This window comes from Daldinia caldariorum (genome assembly GCF_022478825.1).
Source record: "Daldinia caldariorum strain CBS 122874 unplaced genomic scaffold F4812scaffold_2, whole genome shotgun sequence".
Taxonomy (NCBI): domain Eukaryota; kingdom Fungi; phylum Ascomycota; class Sordariomycetes; order Xylariales; family Hypoxylaceae; genus Daldinia; species Daldinia caldariorum.
This window is the reverse complement of record NW_025953038.1, coordinates 2241926-2259298: the sequence shown is the minus strand read 5'-3', so window position 1 is coordinate 2259298 and position 17373 is coordinate 2241926. Positions and strand designations below refer to the sequence as shown.

The 17373-nt window shown below is 46.3% G+C and overlaps 6 protein-coding genes across 6 annotated transcripts; 3 read left to right on the top strand and 3 right to left on the bottom strand.

Moving 5' to 3' along the window:
• Window positions 1-137: 137 nt before the first annotated feature.
• Window positions 138-1862, bottom strand: F4812DRAFT_415023 (Coproporphyrinogen III oxidase). Its single transcript, XM_047932937.1, has 2 exons — window positions 1462-1862; window positions 138-1381 (listed from the first exon to the last, which is right to left on the bottom strand). Exons 1-2 carry the CDS (start codon window positions 1627-1629, stop codon window positions 365-367), a joined length of 1185 nt encoding a protein of 394 aa, XP_047793971.1. The 5' UTR covers window positions 1630-1862; the 3' UTR covers window positions 138-364.
• A 2540-nt stretch (window positions 1863-4402) lies between these two features.
• On the top strand, window positions 4403-6288 carry F4812DRAFT_187871 (uncharacterized protein). The gene is made up of 7 exons (XM_047930089.1): window positions 4403-4691; window positions 4763-5006; window positions 5066-5146; window positions 5198-5353; window positions 5435-5475; window positions 5546-5937; window positions 6016-6288. Exons 1-7 carry the CDS (start codon window positions 4594-4596, stop codon window positions 6045-6047), a joined length of 1044 nt encoding a protein of 347 aa, XP_047793970.1. The 5' UTR covers window positions 4403-4593; the 3' UTR covers window positions 6048-6288.
• Window positions 6289-8194: 1906 nt separating this feature from the next.
• Window positions 8195-9784, bottom strand: F4812DRAFT_467659 (uncharacterized protein; the record flags this gene model as incomplete). Its single annotated transcript, XM_047938683.1, has 2 exons — window positions 8195-9352; window positions 9449-9784. The coding sequence occupies 2 exons, from the start codon at window positions 9782-9784 to the stop codon at window positions 8195-8197; spliced, it is 1494 nt and encodes a 497-aa protein (XP_047793969.1).
• Window positions 9785-10356: 572 nt separating this feature from the next.
• On the bottom strand, window positions 10357-11549 carry F4812DRAFT_455759 (MFS general substrate transporter; the record flags this gene model as incomplete). The annotated part of the gene is made up of 2 exons (XM_047936875.1): window positions 10357-11205; window positions 11352-11549. 2 exons carry the CDS (start codon window positions 11547-11549, stop codon window positions 10357-10359), a joined length of 1047 nt encoding a protein of 348 aa, XP_047793968.1.
• Window positions 11550-12325: 776 nt separating this feature from the next.
• F4812DRAFT_187785 (putative C6 transcription factor) lies at window positions 12326-15167 on the top strand. The gene is made up of 4 exons (XM_047930087.1): window positions 12326-12510; window positions 12586-13081; window positions 13139-14743; window positions 14813-15167. Exons 1-4 carry the CDS (start codon window positions 12473-12475, stop codon window positions 14897-14899), a joined length of 2226 nt encoding a protein of 741 aa, XP_047793967.1. The 5' UTR covers window positions 12326-12472; the 3' UTR covers window positions 14900-15167.
• F4812DRAFT_187826 (uncharacterized protein) lies at window positions 15041-16235 on the top strand. The gene is made up of 2 exons (XM_047930088.1): window positions 15041-15812; window positions 15993-16235. The coding sequence occupies exons 1-2, from the start codon at window positions 15435-15437 to the stop codon at window positions 16095-16097; spliced, it is 483 nt and encodes a 160-aa protein (XP_047793966.1). The 5' UTR covers window positions 15041-15434; the 3' UTR covers window positions 16098-16235.
• Window positions 16236-17373: the final 1138 nt, after the last annotated feature.

The window sequence follows — 17373 nt, the reverse complement described above, 5'->3', positions numbered from 1 at the left end:
TCATACGAGCCTCGAAATTGGGGTAATTACCTATTACCTTAGCAGCTTAGGTACCTAAAGGTAACACAGCTCATATGCAAGTTGTTAAACGAGAATAAAGAAAATCATACGCCAATGACGATAACACCGTCAATCCTAGCGATATTATTTACATGTTAGGTAATGTGATTTAATCATGACTCTTTACATTACGTACCTAAGGTACCTAAGGTATTCATATCCTTAAAGTGCTTTATATGACAGGTTTCTCTTTTTTTTATATACACCGTTTCTTCATGAATTTTCCTTTTCTTGCGCCTGTCCCGTATAAATACAAATGCAAGCACCATATACCCTCTGGTTAGCTTCTAAAAAAGAGCAAGTATTAAACCCATTCCTTGGGATTCTTAAGAACGTCAAGGAGCCTCTGCTCTCGACTTCTAGGTTCCGGTTCGTACATGTACCGCCAAGACGCCGTCAACGGCAGACTCATTAGGATGCTTTCGACTCTTGATCCGGGAACATTCAACCCGAAAGCTGTGCCACGGTCGTGGACCAGGTTGAATTCGACATACCTGCCTCTGCGCACCTGCTGCCACTCCTTCTCTTTCTCCGTGAAGGGCATGTCTTTTCTTCTCTGGATAATTGGCAAGTAAGAAGGTAAGAAGCTCTTGAGACAATCTTGGATGAATGCAAATGAGTTGTCGGCGTCCGCAACAGTCTCATCTAGGTCATCGAAAAAGATGCCGCCTATACCCCTAGACTCACCTCGGTGCGTGTTGGAAAAGTATTCGTCGCACCACTTCTTGAACTTAGGGTAGTATTCCTTGTTGTGTTTGTCGCAAGCGTCTTTCAAAGTTTTGTGGAAATGCACCGCGTCTTCATCAAACAAGTAGCTTGGTGTTAAGTCGCTTCCACCGCCGAACCACCAGGCTTGGGGGGTACCATCCGGCCGCATCGTTTCGAAGTAGCGGTAGTTCAAGTGCACGGTCGGTGCCATAGGATTGCGAGGGTGCAGCACCATACTTAAGCCGAGAGCGTAGAAGTCAACCTCGTCTTCTTCGGCGATATTTTTATGGTGGACCCTCATCTTTGAGATGGCCGGCTTCGGTAACGTCCCGTAGACAACGCTGATATTCACACCAGCTTTCTCGAATACGTTGCCTTCCTGCAAAACACAGGAGACGCCTCCGCCTCCTTTCTCCCTGGTCCATGTGTCCTCGCGGAAGCTCATACCATCCACCTTCTCAAGCTCGAAGACGATCTCCTTTTGCTGTTCGCGAATAAATTTCTCCATGCGCAAACGCATGGGCGAGTGCTCGTCTATGCCTTTTTCGCGTTTCGTTCGTTCATCAAGGTCGGCGAGCGTGCGAGCATCGAAATTGGTTGGTTTCTGAGTTGCCTATAGTAAAACGTCAATAGGTCGGTTGGGATAGACAAGAAGCAAGAGACACAAGAGCTTGGTTGGGTCAAGTATAATACCATTGTGTAAGCTAGGCCAGATAACGAAATAGCAGCAACGGCAACTCTATTAACCCAACGAGACTTATTAGTCCTATCTGAAGTAGTTGTAAACGTTCGTCGAGGCGGGCGGCTGGCACTTCGAAGTTGCGGCCGTAATATGAACTGGCCTAATTGTCGTTTCGACATTATGTATTACCCTGGGATTAAACGATTTTATATGAATGTAATGGTTTGGGCGCTTCAAGGTACGATCTAGACGATCATAAGATTTGGTATATTGTCGTAAGATTTAATTGGGACCTGGTAGGCCGAATGTCGCAAAGCTATTAACAAGAAACAAGAACAAATCAGCTGAGGAAGATGAGTTTACGATCGGTAAATAGCGGTGGTGTCCGTTAGTACCCGTAGTAGTAGTTAGGTAGTAGTCTAGGTACGCTACCTGCCCCTCTCCAGCTGCCGAACAGCTGCTGCCAAAACCTACAAAAGAATTACATAACCTTATTAAGTACCTAGACCTGGGTAGGTACCTGAAGATGACCTAACTAAACCGTAATCCATAAAACCATTCAGCTCTTATTGAAATAGCGTCCTACTTTACCCCTTTTTTAAACAGTACTATGTAACTCTTAAAAAAGATCAAGGATTTAGTGTTTTCTTATCTCTACCGTCTCACTAGATATTCTCTTTTTCCAATCATGTCCGTCTCTTCTGGCAGTAGTTGGTCAATTAGCTCAGCCATGAACCCCCTCGGTAAATAATATGATGGAATATCGCCGAAGAGGAAAACCTCCTTTCGTAACATATGATGATATCTTACGAGGAATAGCTTATGTCAATTTGTTACGTATATGCCGAGAGACTACTTAGCGATGAATTCCCGAAGGTAGTAGCGGATTGAAAAGTATAGGGAGTAACCCAGAATAGTTAAGCAATAATCAACAACAATGCTCTTCCTGGGTTGTGTGGAAAATAGCTACCTGAGCCATCCTGCTGAAAAGGGGTAGTTGGCATAGTCAAAAGACGCAAACACGCCATGTCGAAGCGTTAATAATTTCCCCCTCACACCAATGGTGAGTAGTTCAACTTACAAGTAATCTGTGCCAGTATCACATTCATGACTATGCACCATTGCCCGCTTTTCATATCGCAAGAGGATGAAGGCTTCGATGAAGAAACTCAAAAGCTTGACACTTCGTAAAAGCAAGTCTTTGGACGATTTCATGGGGCTTCGCAGTGTTTCTGCTGCTTGGTCATACCCTCGACAAACAGTAGTCTGAGATGTGGCATGTCGTCAGCTTTCAAGCATGCCATACATTAAGTGCATACACGACGAAAAATTCGATTAGATTTGACCTACCATTATACAGGGGTGGTGTTGGTGTCTAAGAACGTGCAGGAATGGTGAATCAAGAATTTGCAAGGGCCTTTAATAATATCATTTATAGTATCGAAGCTACTATAATGACTATTTGCATGGTAAGCCCTAGGCCCGAAGTCGACTGCTCGCCATACTTACCTGTATTTATACTAAGCTTTTGGTAGAACAAAATTGGGCAAACCTTGGCCATCAAGCCAGATATACATCATATGCTGCTTGCGCAGTTATAAAAGAGAACCGCCAAATTACCCACTACTTTATAAGCTGGAACTCCTCATGTACTCACCCTCTTGATTGATCACATGGGACCACACGAGAAGTTTGGAGCAGACGGCGGATACATGCGCGAACCTAGGGGGATACTTACCTTAGAACCTTACCGGACAGCTGAATGCGTCTGCTATCGACTGACCTTGCGCTTGAAGTTGATGCAACAATTCAGGGTGGTTACAGTAAGTCGTGCTTAGTGGGTGGGACGTCTTATTCTCCTAGGGGTGCCGTCTGATAGAAGATGGTGAGGAAGCTATCAAGTAGTACCTGAAGAGAAATTGAATTATATCTTAGTTGATTATATGTCTAGGTAGCCTTAGGCAGTTGTCTTGTTGAAACAAGTTCGCAAATTTTCCTATGCAATCGTTGAGTCCTCATAGACCTATCAAAGATAGTCTACCGATGTATGTAATGAAACTTCCCAATATAAAGTACGTAGGTAGAAGCCTCCTAGTAATGGGTACAATATCATATGCCTGGATGCGCAATATCCTCCGTTGTTAAGCGGTTCTAAATGTGATGTAACACTAATAATTATTGCAAAATGTAGTGATCGATCTGGCAACCCGAACCTTCCAGTTGTTTCAGTCTTTGCCAAGTAGTGAGGCAACATCTATTTATGCTCGCATACATTTTCACTCCATTAACTATTACGTCTCGGGTCACATCAGGCCAGACTTCCTTTTACTTATCTTGAGTTTCACAGTGTATCCTCCTAGGCTCTAGTCTTCTCTAGACTAGTCGGTATCTCTACCTAAAGTAGACATCATGGCACCTATACCCTAGGGCCAAATGTCAGCAAGTTAGAAGCTTAAGTCTCTCAAGCCTCTGGTAGGCGTTGTGATGAAGAAGTTTTAGGCGACTTGTGTATGCATGTATTTGTCAGGACTACATATCCTGAATCTGTATTCGTGACCACCGGTAACAGATCCCACATTCTTCGCTACTCATAAACCAATAAGTGTAGAGTATTGCTAGCTTTGACCTTCCCAGGACATGCGAGCCTGATATTGTTCTTGCCGCCGAATCTTTCTTCCCGTTCCCCGAGGGAGAAGGATACAAGGTTATCAATACACTGTACCGGGTTAACCCTAGAGGTAGATACCTGATTCTATGCATCCCAATATAGAATATCTAGAGTACAGTGCCGTACAATATGCGCCCAGTTTAATATATTCTTACTCCTTGGCCGATAATGAATGTTTCTGAAGCCATTTATGACCACTCGGAGTTAATTATTCCCTCGGCCAATTTCTATTTTGGCATTTCTCTTCGGCAGTTGTATAGAGACCAGGGAAGAGCACTTTATCCAAACAAACAACTTTACCCGGTGACCTTGCCACGACAACATTAAAAGTCAATGTTTCCTAGTTTCCAGCAGGTCGTCAAATATATAACGTTTTCGTGGTTCCCTGTCCTGGCTCTCTTGATGCTCCTGATCTACATCTCAGCACCACCTTGTCTTGTGTAGATCACACTCAGGTTGCTTGTCTCCCATCAATATGCAGTGGAAGGCTCTCTTCTTAGCTGCTGCGGCCAGCCCGCTGCAAGTTTCCGCTCAGTATGCCCAAGCTGCTATGATGCGCTTCCAGTGCTCCAGGTGAGTTTACCAGATATGAGACTTAAGGCACGCGAAGGCATATGGAATCTAGGTTCTAAGACTAAAGGCAGGCTTGTCGTTGAACGAGTAGACCCGCTCGTTTCCCCGGGTCTTATCCAGTCGCCCCATATCCACCAAGTCGTTGGCGGAGACTCCTTCAACGCTACAATGACACCTGTTGAATACGACCTCCCATCCCAATCGACTTGCACAACTTGCTCGTTCAGCGAAGATTTCTCCAACTACTGGACCGCAAACTTGTACTTCCGGGCACGAAACGGCACCTACAAGCGAGTGAAGCAGATGGTCAACCTTGTAAGTACAAGTGATGATCTTCCCAACCGAAACCCTGTGCCTTACCTTTGTACCAATAGGGCCTGCAAGGGGAAGAGGGTATGACTGTGTACTATATCCCGCCGTATGATGGTCACACCAAGGTCACAGCCTTCAAGCCTGTAAGTCAACCAACAAGCACATCAACCGCGCACCACTTAACGGAAATTTAGGGCTTCCGCATGCTCGTCGGCGAGGCTATGTTGAGGACAGCTCAAGGCCAGCAGAAGCAGCTATGCCACCGCTGCTACACCAACGTCAACCAGACTCCCTTCGGAGGTGCCCCCTGTGCCGACGCACAGATGGACACGGCCTCCCTCCCGAACAAGGTATGTAATACTTGAAACATTATCCCTTTTCAAAAAAGGGTTCGTCAAAACGATCAAAGAACAATGGCTGACATAGAGCAGCAATGTGCTGGAGGTATTCGCGCGACGATCACTTTCCCAACGTAAGTCTCCCCCCCAAGTCCCCAAATATAGTAGTGTATGGAATAAACAACTAAATCCAACGTCTTCAAGTTGCTGGGACGGCAAGAACCTCGACAGCCCCGACCATAAGAGCCACGTGGCGTACCCCTCGAGCGGTAGCTTCGAGATGTCGAGCGCGTGCCCGGCCAGCCACCCGGTCCGGCTGCCGCAGGTCATGTACGAGGTGATGTGGGACACGCGGGAGTTCAACGACCCCTCCATCTGGCCCGAGGACGGCTCCCAGCCCTTCGTGTACAGCATGAACGACTCGACCGGCTACGGCTGGCACGGCGACTACATGTTCGGTTGGAAGGGAGACGCCCTCCAGCGCGCCCTCGACGCCCGGTGCTCCAACGACAAGTGCTCGCAGCTCAAGACCCAGACCCCGGCCCAGGCGACCGCCTGCAAGAAGCAGCAGACCATCAAGGAGGACGTCGACGGATGTAAGTTGCAACAACCCCCCTGCCAATCTGCCCACAGTCTATCTGAATGAGTGCTAACCATGTGCTTTTTTCTTCCAGGGCTTACCGAGCTCCCGACAGCGACGATGTAAGATATATTAGGTATTTATTTCTACCTAGCTTTGATCATTATAGACACCCCCTATTTCCGAAGATTATTACATCGGACAGGGTTCAAGACGGCTTGGATACCCCTTAGATGCCTAGGTACCTAATCTTAGCTAGTAAACAGATCTCCCTTTCAATAGACTATTATATCTTGAACTCACAAGTAATTCCTATTAGAACTGGTTAATATGAATGTGAAAAGTAAAAACCAGGAAGACTAACAAAATTCATACATATAAAGCTTCGTTCCCGTAGCCATTGTCCACTGACCAGATCTATACAGCTTATTGTTTTTATCGTAGATACGATCAACCACCACAAGTTTCGGGGTCATTCGATGTTCCATAACGCCGCGCCGGCCGCTTTTACCGATTGATACTAACTCCTGCGCACAGATGATACCTAGCTGTTATAGCAGCTACCGCATAAGAACTCCAATTTGTAACAAAGGAATGGCATGAAATAATCATTCCGGTACAACCTCCACGAAACTCTCTTCCAAATTTACATCATCCTGGGCCCCGGATATCTGAGCGGGCTCGTCTTCTCCCCAGTCAAGAAGTCTGCCGCAGACAATTCGCGAATTCCGTCCCACGCGGACTTCAGCTAGCACGTTTCTCTCCGCAGTTTTGAAATCCGTAATATTGAGAACCTGCGGCTTAGGTATCTTGAGGCGGAGGCGAAGCTTGTCCACAGCCTGCATAAGCCACAGGAGGGTAGGGTCAGTCTTGTCAGGGAGAATTGCGTATCCTGCGCCGAGGTGGGAGTTGACAGCCAGGACGCTGTTCATCTCGATGACAGGAAGGACAGACTGGTTGACCATGTGCTTCGTCTCTATTATGAGAATATCCGGATGACGCTGCCAGTGACTTTGAGACCATTTTGGTGCCCAGAACATGCCTTCCAAGTTGCCTCCTCTCTCAAGGGGGAAACTCCATATATCCTCCCTCTCTTGAAGGTTGATAAGGAGAGCTTGTACCCCGGTAGCGTTCTCTTTCGCCTTCTTCTTCCAGGCTTGAACATGGTTACCGATATCCTCAAGCTTAGCAAGGCATTCAGGAAAGGCTCTGAGAAGTTCTTCATGAATAACCCTGACCGTCTTCTTCTCAATGGCGCCAGCTTCTATGAAGTGGCGCTGGTCTTCAGTGAGTTTCCGGTGTTGGACGTGCTCACTCGGATCGCTAGATGGAGGGTGATTATGTTCTGGGACACTAACGGCGAAGTAGCAACCATCTTCGCGGACATTGATATGACAAGAAAAGGGGCAGTTGGTCTTCTTGGTGGTAGTTTTTTTGAGTCCAATAGTAGCCTTGGATTGGAAACTTCCGGACTTATCACATCGTATCAGATATCTGATATACTTGCCAGTACGCTTTGATTTGGCTTTTGCATGCATAACGATAGCGTAGCCTTCTTTGGCGGCATGGTTTTGCACTGTCCTCTCGCAGTCTTCTATGGTAGGAAAGATACCTTCTGCAGGTGGAGCCAAAGGCATCGTTGCTAGTATTATGCGAGGCTATCACGGGTCAATACAAGGATATCATTGGCGAAGAGAAATCGAAAATAAGTTGTAAGTTGATTGATAGCGACGACAAGGAAGCAGGGGCAGCTGTAGAAAGAAGTTAAGGAAGATCTAATTGGGTTGCGATTTGGGAGATTTCCACATAATTTAGCCCCACTATACCTAGGCTACCCCATCAATGCCCCCACTTCGGGCCTTTATTAATTCCGTTATTACGGTCTAGGTACCTAGGTACCTAGGCACACCCTTTAGGCCCACTTCTCCAAAATCTGAAGAGAGGTAAACCGTACAAATTCAATGTACCAATCAATCATCGGCTTTCCCCACATTCAGTCTACCTTAGGTAGGTACCTAGGTACCTAAGGTAACCCCTAAATCTCAACCCCTTTTCAGCACTTGCGCCTCTCAAGAATCAAGATGCTAAAACTACAAGTCAAGAAAGACGATACATCTATTGACGAAGCTAACATAGCCAAATAGATCGTGACATTGTGACATTCTATATCGGTATCAAATAAATAAATACCTCGAGACATTAATTCCACGAATGCTTTTCCTCCGTTGGTTTCCATACAGCCTGACAGCTAGTTACCTCATAAACCAGTCTGTTCATGTCTCAAAACCCTCAGCTTTTAGAGGCGCTCCATTGCTATCCTTGCGCAGAGAGGACGGCGCCTGTTTGCCCTTCCTAGACCACTCTGCTTCTGTTTGGACATGACGTCTTAGCAACTCGGCAGCGCGTCTACCTATCTCAAAAACAGCCTGTCGGCTCACTGTGAAGTCGGTCCAGAATAGGTACTCGTCCGGGGTACTACACACACTCCATCCATCGTGGGGATTGTCTTTGGCATTTTCGCTTGTATCGCCGGAGGGATTATCTCGTTTGATACAAGGCTCCCATACCTCAGAGTAGCCGTCCGCTACGGCTGCCGAGCCGACTCCATCATGATCCACTATGCTGGCGTGCCGCAGTTGACGCTCGACGATGAGGTCCCGTAAGTAGCTCGAAATATCATAAGTAATAGCTTCGCGGCGTGCGGATGGTATGCTGGGTTTACTCGCCCTTGGGGCCTTCTTGCTGAGTAGAAGATCGGCATCCTTGATCTCCGATAAGTCATCCTCATCCCCAACATCTTCCCTCCCTGGAAGCCGCTCCCACTCGTACAACATATCTTGGAACACCTTGTCCCAATGGTTCTCCAAGAACGCCGCATTGCGCATCTGCTCCGCTCTGGTATGAGGCGGTGGGGGTATAGGGCGGGTGTTGACAAACCCCGATGTTAGGGAAATGCTGAACGGTTTCGGTATGAATACGCGGAACGTGGGTCGAGTCGGCGTGATCTTGGTCGTATCTATGTAACTCTCCGAGAAGGCGATCGAATTGTTCTTGTGCGCTTCTTCGTACAGAAGCTCTATATACGAGAACACCTGTTGTGCTTGAGTCTCAACCATATGCGTAGCAAGTTTGCGAGGCAATGCTGCTAGGTACCATATGTCCCAGTACCCAATGTTGAAGACCCATAAAGTGTCTCGGGGTGGATATAGAGGCAGAGGGCTCGTTAGGAAATCGTCTATTTGATGAAATAAGTCTTGATGGGCCGGGGCCGGATAGCTAAGGGCTAGCCAGGAGTAGTCGAGTCCAGAGAGCGTGTTGTTATCTGCAGATAATGTGCGATCCAGCGCAGCTTCGAACAAGGAATTGGATACAATAGATCCGCCATCATAATCGGCAAGTGGAGTAAAAGAGTGGTATGTACCACAGTTCAACTAGAAAAAAAGCCGAGTCAGCGTAACTATTTTCAAGTGAACCACGCTGTTAACTCCAAGACTTGCCTGAAGACAGAGAATATCCGTCCACGATACAGTAGGTCCGTTGACTTGCCACGATACTCGACTTGGAGTAGCAACGTCACCTCCGCCAAACACAACTATCCTCAAACCTTCGCCTATGTCTCCTTCAGGATCATCCCCTTGCCATTTTAAGGCCTTGGTGTAGTTGGAGTTTAAAGCCAGGCTAGCAAAATGCGATGACCACAAATACGATCCAAAGAGCAAAACAGTAACTCCAACAGCAATTTGGGGGAGAAGCCTCGAGCCCCCGCGTAGTATTTTTGATGTCCCTATAGCTATTATGACCTTCAATCTTAACAACTCGAATGTGTTATCAGTAGCAGATGGCTTCTCTCGTGTATACTTCATGGTTGTGCCAGTGTGTCGACTCGTTTTGATAGAGTAACTGTAGCGTATGAGCTAGCGTCTATCGACGTTTAGAACAAGATGTGTAACGGGATAATTCATCTATAGACGAAATAAACTCGGACAGGCTATGTGAAACAATGCCAAAACCACCATGGCATTACGAAGAATGGATTTTCCAATAAATTCAGGTTTAACTCTACAGACACAAAGAACACTAGCTTCTGCTACTTCGTAGAACTGAGTTCATTATAATTAATTATTGTTTAATAGGTACAGTCAGAACGAGTGTAACTACCTAATATCATACCTGTCGCTTTACTTTCCGCTGGTTTCATAATTCGTACATGATCCAAACTCAAAAGGGGAAGCAGTAAAAGTATATCTCAGAGAGGGGGGGCAGGGGGGGCATTGCGGACAGCATGAAGAAAGTATCCGCGCGATATATAATAACTTTCCACACCTTATACCCTTCCTAGGAGACCTTGAGGCGTAAAAGCTTTCGTGGCAAAGGCTATAGCAGTGCCTACCAAGACCATTACGCCGCTGAATATAGAGACTTCGAGGTAGCCTCCCTATTTGCTCACGAATACTCCGTTTATCGGGGGACCTATCAGGGTGGCGATAGAGCTGAGGCCCATACCCATACCTATGTATGTACCCAAGTCTCGGGGATCCTTGGGGACTTCCGTGAAAGCTGCTGAGCCACCCGAAATGACGGTTCCGGTGGTAAACCCGATACCAACAGAGCATGCTATTAGTGCTGGGGTCGATTCAGCCATGTTCCAAAAGAATATAACAAGGCTGGTAATAAATCCCCCGGCCGCGAACATGTTCAGTCGCCCGAATCTGTCGGCTAGCATGCCCAGGATGACACGACCAACTACAGAAGCCGCATTTGCGAAGGCGAGAAGATAGGAAGCGGTGGTTTTACTCATGCCTCTAGAGACCGCGTACGTCGGTATGTAGAACAGGGGCACGAATGCCCCGAGAAACATAAAAAATAGTGCAACTGTCAAAAGAATGAACTTTGGTTCCTTAAAGGCCCCCCAGATGAAGAAGGCAGCCGCCCTTGGCGGTAGGCGAGATGTGATAGCGAAACATGCAAACCCGAGGGGAGGAATGGTAGCGAATCCAATAATCCGCACCGACCAGCCAAAGTCGAGAGAAGTGCCGTAGAGCATCTTGGACAGGGCCATAGGGAAAGCGATTCCGCCAAGAGACGAACCAGCGACTGCGATTCCCATGGCAACTGCTCGCCTTTTATTGAAGAACTGAGACAATGCTGCCATGGCTGGGAATTGCAGGAAACCAGTAACAGTGCCCATAAAGACGCCTTGGGCAAGCATAAACTGCCAATACTCCTGGCATAAGCTCGTCATCATAATGGAGAATACGAATAGAACCGCAGCTGGTCGAAGCACCTAGGCAAGATATTATTAGGTCGGTCTAATGAAGGGGAGTAAGTTAAGGAGAGACGAACCTATGCGCCGAACCGGTCAAACAATGGACCCCCAATGTTACCAGATAGAAATTGGAGGGCTGCAGATAGAGACCCAATCCAAGCCACTTTCTCTGGTGATTGTTCAATGAGCTGATGTGACAAATAGTACTCCTCAAAGACTCCAAATGCATTGGAGAAACCTATAGCCGAAAAGAAAACGCAGAGTGCCCCGGCTATGACGAGCCATGCTCGTATTCCTCCATCAGGGGCTTCGGGAAGATTGGTGGGTACACTCTCTTGTAGTTCTGCCTCAGAAGTAGACATTTTCGTGGCGATTCGCGCTGTGCTTTGTTGTGATTTAGGAGTATTCTTCTAAGTGATGATGATGATATGTTTAACATATATTGGGCTGTGTACACTATAGGTATGATCTACACAAGTTCTGCCCTGGAACTGTATCAATGATGGTGCTGAGATGTCTAGAGTACCTCCTTCAGAGGAAGCAAAGCTAGAATTTCGAGTAAGATAAAAGATCCTCCAATCCTGCCTTTACATTCCTTCCCCACCTGCCTCTAGCACTTCCTACCTCCTAATCCCGAAAGTTGCTAGGCTTAGATAACTGACTTTTTACCAGGAGAAAAACCTGAAAGTTGGACCGTTGGTTTTTAACCCCAGTGGGCACTTATATAGGTGTGTTTTCGTCGGGAAACAGTGCACATTCAGGCGCTAAACCACTGCACCGTGGGGGAGAAGGGGGGGATTATCCTTCTAGGTGACGATAAGGGGTTCTCGTTACTCGCAAGGACTTGCTAGTTCCAATTACAAGTGGTCACTTTTAGAAAAAGAAAAAAGAAATATCATACTTACCATCTAGGAACACAGCGTCTATATATACCTAGGTATTTATCTAGTCTATTATTATTAGATTCTTTACTCGAGCTTTGTCTCGCTGGCGAGCTTTACTATATAATTCCAGAGTATTATAAAGCGAAAGCGGACGGAAATCGGTGTCGGAGATCGGAGTCAGAGGTCGGACTCGGCAAATTCCACCCCGAAAATAGGTGAGGATGATAACCCACAAGTAAATGGAACTTATTCATGTTCATACTTTCCATACTAACCCATCTTTTTTTTAATATATATATTTTTTTTCCAAAAACGGGAGAAAAATAAATAATTAAATTAGGTTAGGTACCTAAGGTAAATACCTATCTCTAAGGTACCTCATCTATAAGTGCCCAGTTATTATGGCCGAGATTGAACGCCGGCGGAGACGTCCACCTATGTATGTTCACTTAGTAGAAAGCCCTTAACCCGGGACTTGGCACTAACAACGCCGCGAACGCGTTTACTCGTATAGATCATGCGTTCTCTGCAGAAGACGCAAGGTTCGATGTAATAGAGAGACTCCTTGCAGTAATTGTTTGCGCTCAAAGAATGCAAGTTGCATTTACGAGAACCAGTTCTCTCAGTCTCAACAGGAGTCTGAGCTTCACAGTTCAACGCCAACCATCGCGGCGGCAGCAGCCCCAAGCCTCACTTCAAAGTCATCCCCTAGGGCGGTTACCGCAGCAACCACTTCAACTCCTGCTAGCTATCAATCATCCAAAGATATTGAATTCTTAAAAGATAAGATTAAACAGCTTGAAGAACAGTTATCACAATCGAATCGGACTGCCCGGTCCCCTATCCAAACACCTGGTTCAAATATAGAGGCTATCTCATCGCGTATCGGTGGAACCTTTTATATTCACCATGAAGATACCTTGGCTGGCCAGCCACCAGGCATCTCCCGCAGCGTTACGCATAAGAGTCGCATGTTCGGCCAGAGTCATTGGATTACCGGAATGTCCTTGGTATGTTTTCCCTGTTACCCATTCCCTTTGATCCGTAAGGGGTTTGACCAGACCTAGGTACGAGACATTTTAGCATTGATCGAGCCTCATATACATGAAGAAGGATGTAGAATTACTACTCTTATGCTGAAGTCCAAGTCTCTGGCAAGGAGTATTAAAGCGAAGCGTAACCCCCCTTGGCCTTTACCTTTAGTAACAGATCTGCCCCCGAAAGACATTGCCGACGAGCTCGTCGACCGCTATTTTCAGACAGCCGAGACTGTATATCGAATACTTCATATTCCAAGCTTCAAAAGAGAGTACGAAGCTCATTGGATCTCGCCTGCTGAATCTAACTCGGCATTTCTAGTTCAATTGAAGTTAGTCCTAGCAATCGGAGCTACCACTTACGATGAAAAATTCACTTTGCGAGCTTCTGCAATGCGATGGGTTTACGAAGCCCAAACTTGGGTATCTGAACCTGGATTTAAACATAGACTGAATATTCAGTACCTCCAGAATAACATCCTTCTTTTGCTGGCCCGAGAGTTTGTTGACGTTGGTCCGGACTTAGTATGGATCTCGGCCGGTACGCTCGTTAGAATTGCAGTGTATATGGGATTGCACAAAGACCCCACACGCCTTCCGAAGATGTCAACGTTTATTGCCGAGATGCGCAGGAGGCTTTGGAATACGATATTGGAACTATCTCTACAATTAAGCGTGATTTCGGGGGGTCCGCCATTTATCTCCTTGGACATGTTTAGCACCGAGCCCCCTGGAAATTTCGACGACGAACAACTCACAGTTGAGGATCCACCACCACAGCCAGAGAGCCATTTCACTCAGACATCTGTAGCAATAATCCTTAGAAAGATATTTCCCGCTCGCCTTGCTGTTGTGAAGTTCCTAAACGACCACGGTTCTTCCGGCACGTACAAGGAGACGCTCCAGCTAGACTCGGAACTGAGGGCATCCTATAAATCCGCACTTCGAATTCTTCAAGGATACAAGTCGGCCACTGGGTCTCGGCCCTCGGAGTATGCCATGGATGCGCTGAATTTGCTGATGAATCGTTACTGCTTATCGCTTCATATTCCCTTTTTCGCGCCCGCGATGGATGAGGCCGCGTACGCATTTTCTCGGAGAGTAGTAGTTGAAACTTCGCTCAAAATTTGGCGTGGGATATTTCCTTCGCCACTTGCCTTATCTTCTCAATCAGGCCAAAGCGTAGGTTCACCAAGTCAACTCTCCTTAGTCCGACTTGCAGTCTGTGCTTCCGGATTTTTTCGCATTAGCCCCCTCCAGGCGAGCGTCCTAATTGCATCAGAGCTTATCGGCCAATTGAGGGAAGAAGAAACTTTGGGACCAGGGCTGATTCGGCAAGACCTTCTATCTGTAGTTCGCGAAGCCAAGAACTGGGCGTGGAAGTGCATCGAAGCTGGAGAGACCAGCATCAAGGGCTACTTTCTTGCAAGCTTACATGTCGCACATATCGAGGGGCTCATGCAGGGTCTCGAAGGGGAGGAGCTTTCACGATATGTAGTTAGGGAAGGCGAAAAGGCTGAAGAGATGTGCTTGCCAGTGTTAGAGGAAATGCTCGCCAACGGAAAAGACGAGGGTTCTACCAGAGGGCTCGAGCAAAACACGCCTTCTCAGCTAGTAGAAGATTGGGACTTAACTGTAAGTGGACACCCCTACCACGTCTATTTTCATTACTAAAAGTTTTTATTTTATTTTATATATATATAGATGTCGGGTGCTCTGTTTGATTTTGGTGAAATGGAACTTGTAAACTGGGGCTTCGATGAAAACGACCAAGAACTATCATTTGGTTAAGCTACGGTACGTGAAACTTTGGCTCGATGAAGTTGGGTAGTGGGAGAAGGAAGAAATAAATGGGTAGTAATATAGGGATATAGTGATGATGCAAGAGCGCAACCTAGCTGACACGACAGAGCATTTCCCAACATAACCGATTAAGTTAGAGGTCAGAAACTAAATCGCGCCCTGCGTAATATGCAGAGTTTATTCGGCCTCAGAGACAGGCGACAGCGCAACTAATGATTTCGCTAAAGTTGTCAAGGCGACCTATGCGATAGCTCAAGCCTTCGATTTGAAAATCTAGCTTCAACTCACACGCCGCCTTGTACTTAGATTTCATCATCAAAGGACTAAACGTAGCTCATCCGAAACTTTCGCAGAATGGCCAGGGCTTCCCCAACGCTGTATAAATACAGGAGAAATCCTCTTCACTTGCAGCGTTCCTTTAACACTATTCATCGAGTAGCAATACCCTCAATAGCTAAGAATCCTCCCAGATTCGAACAGAAATTCAGGATAAGTGTCTTTCCGTGATTCTATCTCATTCACTATGCATTTTCTAAGCTTAGTCACAGCTCTCTCGTTAGCTGGCACTTCTCATTCCGCACCGGTGATATCGCCCCCGGGCACCTCGTTGGAGCCAGCTCGTCCATCCTCAGGTCCTTCTAACAACTCGTCACCCCATGCTCTTGATGGCAATCAGGACGACTGGCCGCCCCATGATCCGTTCACTGACGACAGCTACTGCCATATCCAAATCGCGCCGGGCCCCAACTTGACGGAAGATGAGAAGGCGCCCTTAATGGAATGCTACAACACGATACTCAGAGGCGCGTGGCTCGACCAGTGGTACCATTGCGACAATACCTACCGTTACTTTAAGAGCTTCGGCGCCTCGTGGAATAGCCCCGACGATTGCTACAACGCTGTACGTAATATAAGGACTTACTCCTCCTCTCCTTTTTTTTTTCTTTCTTTCTTCCTTTCTCTCTCGTCTCTCTACAGGCAATTGCCTTCTTTTCACTACGGGAGCTAGTACTACGGCCTCTAAGACATTTCTGCCCACCAGAATGGATGATATGATTGCTGACAGGTGGTTATCATACAGTGCAAGAGATGCTTCATCAGCGCGCTCCACGCGAACGCCGCCAACTGGTACTGTTTCCAGATTGCCGGGTTTCTGGCTCAGTGCAACGTCAGATACATGCAGTAAAGCTGCGAACACTTGTTCCATATACGCCTTAGCTTTCGTTAGGGTTTTAGGATGAGGGGATCGGGGACGAATAATGCATTAGCGATAGATACCTAGGCGTTGATGGACGTGGTTTACGCAGACGATGGTGTCGTGTGGCATAGCGAGCGGGTTGGAAGAATCTTGTTGGGACTGGTGATGACGCGTCTCGCGTCCTTTTGGGTATATGCTTTAGTTAAAAGCTAATTTGATCGCATTCAGTTTTATTCATATACTTCTATTGCTTGGGAAGAAATTCACGCTACAGAAGATCCTTTGCCACACGGAGAATACATATCTGTTTGTAACCAGTCTGGCAGATTCTCACATTTGATATTGAAATTAACCACGAAAAAAAAAAAAAAAAAAAAAAAGAGAGAGAGAGAAACATAGCAATATTTATAGAGAAACTTTTAGAAACTTTTATAATATATATCTCGATTGATTTACTAGTATGTGTTGTGCGAATAAATCCCAATTATCTTAGAAGCTGGTAAAAGGAGTATGCCAAAACCCGGCCATTCATTTTCGATTCTGCCAGCCAGGAGGGGGGAGTGGACTTTATTCATGGAGCATCAGTCCTCAAGTCGCCATCGTGTAGCATGACCACGTCCATCCCTAGAAGTGACCCTTACCTCATGGTAGTTCTTCCCGTTATAAATAAGGCATACATGTTCTAAGTTTCTGCTCATTTTGCGCCTAATTGATTCAAATGGGTTGAACTCGCTTCATCTTGCTATTTTAAGTCCCGGCCTACCAAAACCGAAAAATAATGCCATCTGGATTCATACCTTGGGTACCTTAGGTTAGGTATGCTTGAACTCCATCTATCGCGTGTGCTTAATTCTAAAGGGTAGGCTTATAAAGATAGTGTCCTCAGGTATAAATATACCAACGATTCCTTTCTTTATTATCATGTAATTAATAACGTACGGTGGATGACAATCAGGTAACTACTACTACTTGTCCAAAAGTAGGTTGCTCTCATGAAGAGATAATAGGTAACTATGATAAGTTGATTATTACGCGCCTGTACACAAACTTGATAGAGTTGACCAGGTGTGTAAAGATCATGCACGAATGCTTTATTAACGGGTTTGGTTTTACCCTCGATTCATTGGGTTCTAATTCATTTAGCATAGTGCAGCGGCAATAGTTACAATAACTTGTACCAAGCTAAACGAGCCACTCGGTGCGAAGGTTTTATTCCGCCTCAAATCAACGTCAACTCAACGTCAACTCAACTACGACCAACCTA